The sequence below is a fragment of the Lagopus muta genome, chromosome 1 (genome assembly GCF_023343835.1).
Source record: "Lagopus muta isolate bLagMut1 chromosome 1, bLagMut1 primary, whole genome shotgun sequence".
In the NCBI taxonomy this organism is placed as follows: Eukaryota; Metazoa; Chordata; class Aves; order Galliformes; family Phasianidae; genus Lagopus; species Lagopus muta.
Genome location: NC_064433.1, coordinates 110,034,957 through 110,047,517, shown reverse-complemented (window position 1 = coordinate 110,047,517; position 12,561 = coordinate 110,034,957). Strand labels below are relative to the sequence as shown.

Genomic DNA, 12,561 nt, shown 5'->3' with positions numbered 1-12,561 from the left:
GTAGAGAAGGAGGCAGTGCTCTTAACTAGAATGTTCACAAAATAATACCATTTCTTTTGCTCCTCACTATTAGCGGTGCTATTAATCAGACTATGGTGTTTATGACAGATTAGTATCTAGCAGCTCATAATAAAACACCTCCTTGGGAAGCATAGTCTGGGTGGTACACTGCTGCTTAAAAAAAATAATACGAGGGCTACTCCAAAAATAGTGCCTCCTGTTTTATGATGTTGGCACATGATGTCAGAGACAGATGTTGGTGGTATGGCAGTAGAGGTTGAAGCTCCCCTCCAGTATCCCATTATATGTTATTGCCATGTGACAGATGGCAGCAGAGGGGCACTCTGACACAGTGGCGTCTGACATGGAAGTGCGTATGAAGCAGTGTGTAATTGAATTCCTTCCTGCTGAAAAAAAATTGCTTCTGTTGACATTCATTAACACTTGCTGAAAATTGGTGGTGGCCAACAGTGGATGTGAGCACAGCGAGGCAGTGGGTGGTGTGTTTCAGCAGTGGTGACAGCGACAGCGGGTCACTTCCAGTGGTGCAGCTTTTTATGAGTGTGGCATGCAGCTCTTGTTCATAACTGACAAATATGCATAGCCAAAGGTGGTGACTGTTGAAAAGAAGTGTTTTGTAGCTAAGAATTAGCTCTATCAAATAGTGTTATTGTACTCTTTGTATTTGATGTAGTTTCCATGGAAATCAGGCATTACTTCCAGAGCAACCGACGTAGGAAATACCTGCCATCTATCAGAATGCTATTAGCAAAAAACAATCAAAATATATTTCTAGATCAGATTCTTTTTTTTTTTTCCCCACTCCCAACGGGAAAATTATTTTGGCATGAAAATACCTTGTGTTCATTTTTCTTAACTAATTAATGTTTACTGAGCATGAATTGAAATTTAGGCAAATTCAGATATTTTGTGAGAGAATTACTAAAACCTTCACTCTCATTGCTATTTTCCAAAACAGATCATTGTGGAGGAAAACCTTGTGATTCTCTGAGAAATATGTATGTGTTTGAGCTGATGTGTACTAATTAGTTCTGATAGATTAACAGGAAGATCTGTGCAGTTGAATAAGAACAGTTTGTTTCATGTTTTTTACTGCATTTAATTTGCTTTCCAGACAATAATTCTTTTCACCACTTTGCCTAAAATTGCATTAAATAAGGGCCGCTATGCCGGATGAGACTGAAGATCTAATCTGTCCCAGTATTCTTTCTCCAATTTTAATGAGCAGTTGCATAATCTGGAGTGTAGAACAGTGTTAGCATCTGCCCCAGGCTTCCTAAAGCACTCTCGCAAAGACTTTTGTTGGGGGCATTTCTAGGTGATGTGTCTGTAATTGGGTGAGACATCATGAGATTCTGAAATGGGGAACAGGCTCAAAAACTGAGAGTCTTCAGAGACTGGGACGATGTTTATCAAGGAAGCAGCAGTTGCCTTAAATACAACATGAGAGTGATTGATAAGCATAAAACCGACTAAAACATGAGCCAGGCTTGAACATGCTTTTGCTAAAGAAACATGGTGATTTGTTACAAATTAGATTTAAAAAAAAAAAAAACAAAAAAAAACTGGAAAAGAGCCTGGAACATGGACAAAATTAGCATTTTTGATTATAACGTTGAAAATGTCCCCAAAGTAGAAGAGTATTCAGTATGCTAGTTGACAATTAGAATTAGCTCTTGCAAAGCAGAGACCACATGGCTTACCAGTTTCCTTTACTTGTGCTGTTCTAGAAGAAAACTTTGTTCTCTCTTGACTTCTACCTTTTTCACCTTCCTACATGTTAAGATAAAATCAGAAAGCAACCCTTGGTTCAGCACTGAAAGTAGATAGGGATTTCTAGTTCTCATTTCTGTCTCCTAGAAATAGATTCTTCTTATCAGTGAACCTCAGAGAAGATCTGAAGATACAGCATGTTATCTATCAGTTTGGAAAGATTCTGATAAAGCATAAAATAGGCATCACCACACAACACTTCTGAAGGTTCAGGAAATTGTTTAATATCTGTTTTTTACCATGTTTATACTCTCTGAACTCTTACTTTCATTTCACTCAGGCTTTGCCTGCCACTGCACCCAATATTTTATCTTTCCTGTACAGTTATGTAGGTGCATTCAAATAAGCACCCTCACATAAGCCTTGTTTCTTAAAGCACAAGTATTTCCTATGTGCTTCAGGACTTCAGTGACTTGGGATTTTAATCAAAATCATAGCTTGTTGTTAACGTAAGTTACTGTGTTTTTTTTCTTTTTTTTCTGGCGGGTAGGGTTTTGACTTGGTCCATCTTCAGACAAGATAAAGTACTCTTCTGTCAGCACTGTAACTACTTGACTCTTAACACAGTATTTCTTGCAGTCGGTGAATTATTCAAACTTATGCTTCTCAACACAGTTTCCAAGTTTCCACTTGGAAACTTCTTCAAACACTTCAGGCAAACATTGTTCAGTAGACTCGATTTTTTCCTAGATTGCCTTTTTTTTTAAGCTTGTACATTTGTCTTCCTTTGCAAAAGTGTCACTGTGGCTGCTGTGAGTCCATGGGATTAAATGTATGTATATATAACTCAAATAGATCAGGTAGAGTAAGTTACTTAAGGTATAGTCCAATCAGAATGAAGTAAAGCTGCAAATACTCATCAGTTCTGTTCTCAGCCTTGCTTACTAGGGTCTGGCATTTCTGATGAAGTGGGCAGAATCTATTCTTTAAATGATATTATATGTTTATGTAGTTAGACTGATTCTTAAAGGATAAGCTTAGGGTGCAGAAGTATAGTTGATGTAGGTTTTACATGAACACTGAGAGCAGACGTATGTGCAGCTCTATAGAACAAAAACCTTATGCAAACCTTGGATGTTATATGAAACTGATACAGTGTTTCATGAGGGATCATTTTTGACCAGGACACTATAAAAACATAGGGACAGTCTGCTCTCATATTTTACAATTTATGAATATTAGATGAAAGGCAAGAGGTTGTTAAGACAAGTACATGGAAATTAAGCAAACATCAAGACATAATTGACCAATGGACCAGTGTAGTATGCAGAGATTTCATCAAGCTAGCTGCCTGTAGAAAAGAATTTCCTTTTACTCACAGGCAGCAGTAAGATGATTTTGTGAGCACTTCCAGAGATACCATCATCTAGGCATAGAGGCACATGGGGAGAAGCCTGAGAAGATGATGAAGGTGCTTTATTTGAAATGGTAACCAAGCATTACGACATTGCTGAAACAGCGATGCACTTTGATAGCTTGTAAAAGACTATATGAAGGCAAGGACTGAGAGCCCATTAAAGTCAGGATAAATAATTTGCCTAATGTAGTGAGAAAAGAGAAGGCACATGAAAATATATTCTGTGATTGTGTGAGAAAACAAAATGATCTTTTTAGAAGAATTTGATACGTAGGTGAGAAGTGATTGCATTTTTCAATCAAAAAGAGGGGATGTTGTAGCAAGGTAGACATAGTGACAAAGTATGAGAAACTGAGATGGAATGACAGCAATTCTTAATAATCACAGAATCACAGAATTGTAGGGGTTGGAAGGGACCTCCTGAGATCATCGAGTCCAACCCCCCTGCCAAAGCATTAATAATGCATTACTGGGGAACAGTGCAAATACTGACACGAGAGTTAGAAAGAAAAGGTAAAATGAACTTAATATACAGATGATGGATGTGTGTTACAGGGAAGATGAGGGCATGAGAGGTGCCAACATTCAGAGGAGGAAAGAGTTAATATTTTCAGATTAACTTTTTATTGAGTATTGAATACTGAGCGGCTCATAGTTATGCTACTAACCTTGTAATAAACAAGAATGTTTTTAAGGCATGTAAAAGCAATTTTGAATGTAGGTCCTGTAGTTTTAGTATAGAACTTCAAAAGGAAGTTTTTTAAGTTTCATTCATAACAATTTGTGTAACTGATAGTATTGTTTGATACTCATATTTTTATAGAGGGACCGAAGCTGTCAATATTCTGCTGCGCCAGAGCATTAAGTGATGTTTGAGAATTTCACTTCTGCCATCTGTGGATTTTTCTTGTAGGCTGGATGCATCACACCGTGGATCAGCTTGGAGACAAGGCAACCAAGGAAAGTTATGCTATACAGTATCTCCAGAAATCTCTAGAAGCAGATCCAAATTCTGGTCAATCCTGGTATTTCCTTGGAAGGTGAGAAATGACTTTATAGACTTTGTAACTGTGTTTGTAATTACTTTTTGAGGATATTATTATGTTCTTTGTAGCTTTTAGAGAAAGAATGAAAGGAAAAGATGTTTGTATCTAGTAAAGTCCTGATTTTCTGGAAAGCTGTGAAGTTATTTAGGATGGTTATAGATTATAAGTTGAAATGAAATACGTTACCTAAGTGGTCCTCTTTTTGGTTTTTTTGTTTTGTTTTTGTTTGTTTGTTTTGTAGTTCAGTTTACACCTTTACAGTAATGCTAATCTGCCTTACCTGCTTTTACTTGTTTCATTATTTTCTCTTTATTTTCTTAAAATCTCCCTCTAGTCTCAAACAGTTTCAGCACTAAAGTACAAGTGTGTCGATCTGCTGACAGAATAGTTTACAACTAGATATTAAGCCAAGATAAATCAAGTGGATCCATTCTAATTTCTACTTAAGTATTATACTGATCTTCAATCATGCACAGTAGTTTTCCCGTGAAAATTAGCTTTATCGAAGATGTAAAATCATGTCAATTTAAAGACTCTTCTTAGTCTCCATTTTTTTTACAAATAGTTGCTTTAAACAAGCCATCAGTAACTTTGGAAATAATCAGGCTTTGGGGAATAGCAGTCTAACTTATCTTCTATGTGGTTGAAAGCTTTGATGTCAATTTAAGCACATGAACTGGTCAGTTCTGTGGAGAAGTAGATTAAATAGAAATTATGCAAAAATGAAATTAGTATAGTAACCTCAGTATCTTCCAGCTTACTTTCCTGTAAGTTCTTGTCATACCTAACTAGACACACTACTGTTTCTGTCACCCTGATTTTATTCCTGCTGCTCTTTTTTGAGCAAGAGTCTTAAACTAGCAGTCTGCAGGCTAAGGGAGAAGTGCGAGCAGCGGGGACAGAGAGCTGGTGTGGGAAGAAAAGGTAAAAGGAGCCAGGGATCATCTGGCTTGTTTTGTCATCCCTTTGGCTAAAACCTGTTCTTTTCCTCTCTAATCCCAATCCACACAGATAGAGCCAGTTGTGTTCTTACACAACAGGAGGACAAAGGCAAAGCTCAGTGGAGTACATGTGCTCTTCCTGTACCTAGGCTTTAGTTTGGTTGGAGTGATACCTAGGATTATACAAACAAGATAGGGGAATGGAGGAAATAGAGGAATAGGAAGTGTAGTGGAAGTATCCCTTATATTCTACAGGGGAGGAGCAGAACAAAACATTTCTGTACCTACTTCTTGCAATCAGTACATTAACAGGAGAGTTATAAGTTTACAGGGCTGTGCATTCACTCTTCCTCTTTTTCCCTCCCATTATATCCCCTTGTGTTACTCTTTCCTCTGCTGGTCCTCCAAATTAGATAACATGGTTTAAAGTTTAAAAACTCCACCTCGCTTCCCTGTTTTAAAGTTTCTTGGGTGCTTGATGTTAGTGTTATCCTAATTGGAATCTGTGTGTATCTGTTAAGCAGACAGATTTAAATATGTCTATTGGAACGTGGGCTAAATTCTGGATAAAATGATATCCTGAAACATTGTATGGAGACGTGACTTATTTATTAGAATGAGTACCACTAGATAATATTGCATTTTCTAATAAGCCTTAAGAATACACAGAAGAGTGTAGCATATTTGATGAACGTCACCTGTACTGTTCTGGACTTTTTTTTAAAATAGAATAAACTTTGTTATTGATGTGCTTTGAAACTTGTCAGTTCTTTTTCCAAGAGGGAAACTTATTGGGAACAATGTAAGGCAAAGCTGTTGTAGTTAAAATCAATTGCATGTGGTTTTTTTTCATATTTTATTTATTTGAAGTTTTTATTTTAAAAAGTAGATACTATTCCCTGCAGAATAATGGTAGTTCTCTTTCAAGGTTTGATAGTTCTGCTTACAATGCCTAGGAAACCAATGAAGTTGTAGTATATATATAATATTCAAGTAATAAAATTTGGAAAAACTCCAGACAAGGAAGATTTTTATTGCTTTCTGTACATGGTTAAACTGATTGGTTTGTTGTTCATTATTTGAAAACTTTGAGATATGAGTTATGCATATAAAAAATTTCCAAGACCGCCCTGACTGAATTGGTCATTATCTCTTAATATAAATCAAATAATCCTGAAGCACTAATTGCAGAATATGAAATTTTATTGTATTAGATTTCATGAAATAAGTATCTTAATGGATTTTTTTGAATGTTGACTGGATATTATATATGCTGAATATTGGTCTTACTGACCGATGTCTATCTTAAGTGGAACAAAGGTAGATCTTCAAACTATAGCATGACTTCTGCTTTCACTGCAAATACATTAAGTTAGGGTTTAAACAGCATTTCTCTGCTTCTCAAATGAAGAATTAGTAATACATGTTGATTAACAAGTTTGAGTCTACTTGTGCCCAGCATTGACAAGCAGCAAATGTTTTGGATTCATCTAGATGAGTATGCATTTGTACAACTTGACATTTATCAGACCAGTCTTTGTAAGCCATCATCACTGATTACCTTCTATAAATATTACCAAAAGTCTTTTTTTCTTCTCCCAGGTGCTATTCAAGTATTGGGAAAGTTCAGGATGCCTTTATATCTTATAGGCAATCTATTGATAAATCAGAAGCAAGTGCAGATACATGGTGTTCTATAGGGTAAGGATGAAACAGGGTAATACAGTGATATAATTCAATGCTAATGCATATATATGATTTTAAAACTTTTGTGCTCTCAAATGTTTCGTAATTTTTTGTTTCTACCTTTATGTTGTTACATTTGTCTAATTTGAAGTTTAAATTACAATTTTACATGCTTTTTCCATTTTTAAAATACTGAGTATGCTGTGTATACAAACTTTGCATGTCAAGATTTTATAAATATGGGGTTGGTTTTTTTTTGCTTATTACTGTGATTTATGTAATGACAAAGTTTATTAAGGGCTTTGGGGTGAATGTTTGTATTTGACTTCATTGTACTTTGTTATTAATTCTCAACTTCACAAATCTTTCTATTCAGTGTGCTGTATCAACAGCAAAATCAGCCTATGGATGCTTTACAGGCCTATATCTGTGCTGTACAATTAGACCATGGCCATGCTGCAGCCTGGATGGACCTAGGCACACTCTATGAGTCCTGCAACCAGCCTCAGGATGCCATTAAATGCTACTTAAATGCAACTAGGAGCAAAAATTGTAGTAATACCTCTGCACTTGCAGCACGGATAAAGTATTTACAGGTAAAGCTAAAGTTTTAAGATGTGGGAAATATTCATCCATATACATACCAGAGGGGAGGGTAGAAGTAACACACAGATTTAACTTACAATCATTTGTGGTGTGTATAACTTGTTTTCATATGTATTGTAAGCATATCATAGCCTGTAATATTTTATTTCTTCATTTTTAAGTGGAATTTAATTACATATAGACCCTATTTTACGTATTTAATCAGTGCATACTGTTTTACATCACTTTTTTTCTTTGTATTGTCTACATTTTTAAGTTCTCATAACATAGAGAGAGAACACACACGTGCTATCTTTCACTCTTGTTTGCAATTTCAGAAAAAAAAAAAAGAATTATGAGACCTGTGAATCTAGAGCTCATCTTTGTTCTGATTCTCACAAAGGTTTATATTCTGGTTACCCTCTTTATACTTAGCACCTTTCTAAAACCCCAAATTTTAAATCTATCCTCTTCTTTAAAACATAATTAGCTACAGCATATAGGAAGATTTCATGGACTTGCTCTTACTAAAGTAGGCTTGTGTTAAATTTGCTTTTTACATAATTTTTCCTAGGCTCAGTTGTGTAACCTTCCACAAGGTAGTCTACAGAATAAAACTAAATTACTTCCTAGTATTGAGGAGGCATGGAGCCTACCAATCCCCGCAGAGCTTACCTCCAGGCAGGGTGCCATGAACACAGCACAGCAGGTGAGAAGTTGGGTTATGTTCTGCAGGTGCCCAGCTTTAAGGGTTCTTTACAATCTGTAGTGGTCAAGCTTATTTTGTTGAGTGCAGGACTGGCTTTTATTAATAAAAAGCCTTTGATTTATTTGCAAAGGTATACTAGATCAAGAAGCAGCTCCCTACAATATGGGAGAAAGATGGGGGTACCAATTTAGAACCTTTGTGGATTTTCATGATTTTAAAACTTTCATCTTAAATAGAATGCTGCAGTGGTTTAATAATCCCTTGAAAGGTACACATTCCTCCATTGATGACCATATGGAAACTGATTTTTCAGTTTTTGAGACCATCTTCAAAATATCTGCTCAGCCCTTTTAAAATATGTGGGCTGTTAAAATATGTAGTTTAAAGGAAAGAATTAAGAATATATAGAACCATATTTTTGTCTTCTGTGATTCTTAGGCTTGTAAACCTCATCATCCAAATACTGAACCTGTACTAGGCCTCACTCAAACACCAATTTCACAGCAATCCTTGCCACTACACATGATTCCTTCTAGCCAAGTAGATGACCTGACCAGTCCTGCCAAGAGGAAAAGAACATCTAGTCCAACAAAGGTATATATTCTGATGAACTAAAGAGCCCCCTCCCAAAATCATATGGAAATATGCATTAAAGTGATGCAGCATGCACACAATTTGTGCCGTGAATTTCAATCCTTTGGCATCAAGGTGGGGAATGTTTTTAGATATTTTAAAGAAAATTTTTCAGTGATGTGTTTAGTAAGGAGGTTACAGTTGTGGTAGTAAGTGTGTAAGGGCAATACAGATCAGCAGTGTACTATACTATAGTTACAGTTGTATATGTGGAAAAGTGCAGTCATAGTTTGGTGATGGGTAAGAGAGGGAGACAACCATATCATCCTGTCTACAGCCTTTGCTTATATTTAGAATTCAAGTGTTTCATCATCATGTAGTGATGTTACGGTAGATAAAATTACCCGGTTCTAACAGCAGTGTACCTTTAAGTTAATTGCATAATTTTATTTGATTGTTTCTCATTATGGTATTAGATATCACTTATTTTACATCTAACTACTATGATGTTATATGGGAATGGTAGAACGAGTCTTGGCATGCATTAGCATATTCTCTGTGTACAAAGACTAGTTCTTTCATAAGATAAAATCCAGATGTGAAAAGATGATACTGACCTTTTGATAGTCAAGAATTTTAACAGAATGTTTTCTCTCAGAATACTTCAGATGTTTGGAGCAGTGGCCATACAGTGTCACACCCTCCTGTACAACAACAAATTCATTCTTGGTGCTTGACACCACAGAAATTACAGGTAAGTACATTGAAGGTCTTGAAGCTTTGATTTATTTTTTGTTAGTTTCTTTCTTTTAAGAAAAAAATACTTTTGACTCACATTTCTGAAATTAAATGGGAAACAATACAAATTCTTTTAATATTGATGAATGCTGTGTGGAATATATAAGATTAGCTGTATAATAAAATAGATTCGATCATTAGTAGAAATTGAATGCTTATCTTGTTTGAATTGTATAATTTAAGTAGGAGCATACAGTAATGCCACTTATTATGTTGTTTTAAAGATAGATATGCAAATTGTAACACTTGCAAGGCAAGTGTATTTTGCTACTTGTTTTAGCATGGAGAATATTGAAGAAGTGAAAATATTGTGGCATCCTCTTTTTCTTATGAGCTATCTTATTGTATCAAATTACATAAAGTCACACATTGTACAAAATGGGATTAATCAAATGAAAGTTGGTACCACTTTTCTGTATTACACACCATTTAACATTTTTTATATGAAATACTAGATTTTGTTTTTGAAATCTTGCTTCAGGTCTTTTTTGTGACGATGCTTTTGTCATGTCTTCAGTTCATTAGAACTCACAGTGAGATTCAGCTGGAATTCCACATTTTGAAAATCAGGCTTAGCTGGAAACCCTTGCCTGTGTATCATAGATACTATTTTCAATACAAGGAAACGTAGAAGAGAATATAGTGCAGAAACAGAAGGCTCCTTGAGCAGTATTCCCTGTAACTTGCAAAATAGCTCTTTGGCTGTTTGTTTATATGAAAGATGTTACTTGCTGATAGACTGAAGGTGTGTGGAGAGTAGCTTAAAAGGGATGCAAAGATCAGGTTTTGGGTAACAAATACTTAAATTTTAGTTGTAAATTACTGCAGGGTCGTGTCTTCAGATACTTCTTTCTGCAGTTAAGTTGCATAGTGTTCTGAATGTTATGTGTTTTTTTGAGAAGTTTTCAAGTGTGGCTGTAAGACTGAATTTACTTCATACTGAGCATTATTTTAACTATAAAATAATAGAATAGTACAAAAATGTTAGAACATACATAATGATAATAGGAATTCTGAATTAATGTAGTTTTACGTTAATGTAGTTTTCTTAACAGTACCAGTTCTCTTAATTTTAACTAAGTGGTGATGAGATATACTCTAATAGTTCTGAAGATCTCTTTACTTTTAATAACAGCTAATAAAGTTTGGTTACAGACTTTAGTTTATGGAAAGATGTTTTAGTCTGCAGCAGAAATCTTGATCTTGTCTTTAGCTTTGCAAGTTTTGTTTTAGCTGTACAAGTCTCATCTTCCTGGATAATTTTCAGTAATGTATGCAAGAAGGTCATTAAAAATTGCATACATTTGTGATGATTCTAAACTATACTGGTTGATTTTTTTCAGCACTTGGAACAGCTACGTGCAAACCGAAATAATTTAAATCCAGCACAGAAACTTATGCTGGAGCAGCTGGAGAGTCAGTTTGTCTTGATGCAGCAACACCAGCAAGTGAGAACAAAAATATTTTTCTGTTCTACAAAACTTTTATTGATGATGGCATCTGTTGTGTTTCTTGAATTTTTAAGGTTTTGTACAGAGGTCTCATGCCCTTGGTGATATTATTGTCATCTTTTTCATGCAAAGTTTAAGTGTGATTTACTTATGAAAGTTAATGGTTTTAGCTGTGTTTTATTATAGGGGTACCAGATAGCATAAAACATTTCAAGCTACATTTTCAAACTGAAGTGAGTGAATGCATGTAAAAGCAGTATGAGTTGAAAAACACTTACTTGCAGTAAGCCATATCACAGCTTTTTCTCTCATGCTTTCATTATTCACTTCTCTCTCTCTTAGTGTCCAACTTTAGCAGTATAATGCTAACAGTCAAACTGAAGAGCCTAGAAGAAAGGTGTGCCAATAGCTTTACCTTAAAATTCACTCAGCGCGTTTGTGAGCATGACAGTCATCTTACTTCTCAAATGCAAGTGGCAAGGTGTCAAAATCAGTATACAGTTGAAATTGAAAAGTGCAATATAAAATACACAAGCCTAATATGATCTTTACTTCTTAAATTCTGTAGCCTTAAGTTCTATAGCTAACATCCTTGTGCTTTGTTCATCCTCCATTAGATGAGACAAACAGGAGTTGCACAGGTACGATCTACTGGAATTCCTAATGGGCCAACAGCTGATTCATCACTGCCTACAAACTCTGTCTCTGGTCAGCAGCCACAGGTTGCTCTAACCAGAGTGCCTAATGTCGCTCAGCGTGGAATCCGTCCGGCCTGCCCTGGGCAGCCTATGGCTAATGGACCCTTTCCAGCAGGCCCCATTCCCTGCAGCACAGCAAGAACGCTGAGTAGTACAGACACTATTTTGATAGGCAATAATCACATAACAGAAAGTGGAAGTAATGGAAACGTGCCTTACCTGCAGCAAAACGCACTCTCTCTACCTCATAACCGCACAAACCTGACCAGCAGCGCAGAGGAGCCGTGGAAAAACCAACTATCTAACTCCACTCAGGTATACTATCTCAGTTTACTAACATAGCATTCTCAATAGGAAGGCTTAATAAGCAAGCCACCGTTTGAATTCTCCCATTTGTCAGCACGCTTTTTCTTTTTTCTGCAGTTGATGATATACATGCAAATAAAACAGACTAAGCTTAAGTCTGCCTGTTATATTTTGTTTAAAGCATATGCACTGAATTAACTACTCTCAAGATAAACAATCATAAATCAAATAGGGGCAGTTCATACTGTTCAAATGCCTTATCTTCCAGACGTATTTGTGCATCTTTGTTGCTTCATTATTGTTAAATGCTGTAAATTTGCTTTTAGTGTAGTAAGAATGTGTATATTTCGTAGGAAATGAAATGTTGTGGTCGTTTTTGACGTTATGTTGTTTTTTGTAATCATTGCCCATATTTTCTTTCCGTATGATTTTTCAGGATTAACATCTAACAGTCAATCCCATGCTTGCAGAAAAATACTCTTGTCAGTAAAAATCCATGGCGATTAAAGTGTATAAGGAAACTTTGTGTATCTGTGTTGGAGCTTGAAGGTGGAGCTTATCTTTAAATTTCAGCCTAAATGTCTGTCTTCTTAGTATCTTCTAAGACTTATCTTGTG

The 12,561-nt window shown here is 35.7% G+C and overlaps 1 protein-coding gene across 10 annotated transcripts in view; it reads left to right on the top strand.

The window, feature by feature from the left end:
* The window catches only part of KDM6A (lysine demethylase 6A), a 148,872-nt gene that overhangs the window by 95,613 nt on the left and 40,698 nt on the right, over window positions 1-12,561 (top strand). For 4 of the 10 annotated variants that reach the window (XM_048955699.1, XM_048955708.1, XM_048955718.1 and 1 more), the window contains exons 10-17: window positions 4,065-4,191; window positions 6,741-6,839; window positions 7,201-7,420; window positions 7,984-8,118; window positions 8,557-8,712; window positions 9,350-9,445; window positions 10,833-10,937; window positions 11,558-11,953. In XM_048955699.1, the coding sequence (XP_048811656.1) occupies window positions 4,065-4,191; window positions 6,741-6,839; window positions 7,201-7,420; window positions 7,984-8,118; window positions 8,557-8,712; window positions 9,350-9,445; window positions 10,833-10,937; window positions 11,558-11,953 (1,334 nt within the window). The remainder of the gene's footprint in view (window positions 1-4,064; window positions 4,192-6,740; window positions 6,840-7,200; window positions 7,421-7,983; window positions 8,119-8,556; window positions 8,713-9,349; window positions 9,446-10,832; window positions 10,938-11,557; window positions 11,954-12,561) is intronic. The other 6 variants (XM_048955736.1, XM_048955756.1, XM_048955747.1 and 3 more) reach the window with 3 other exon arrangements.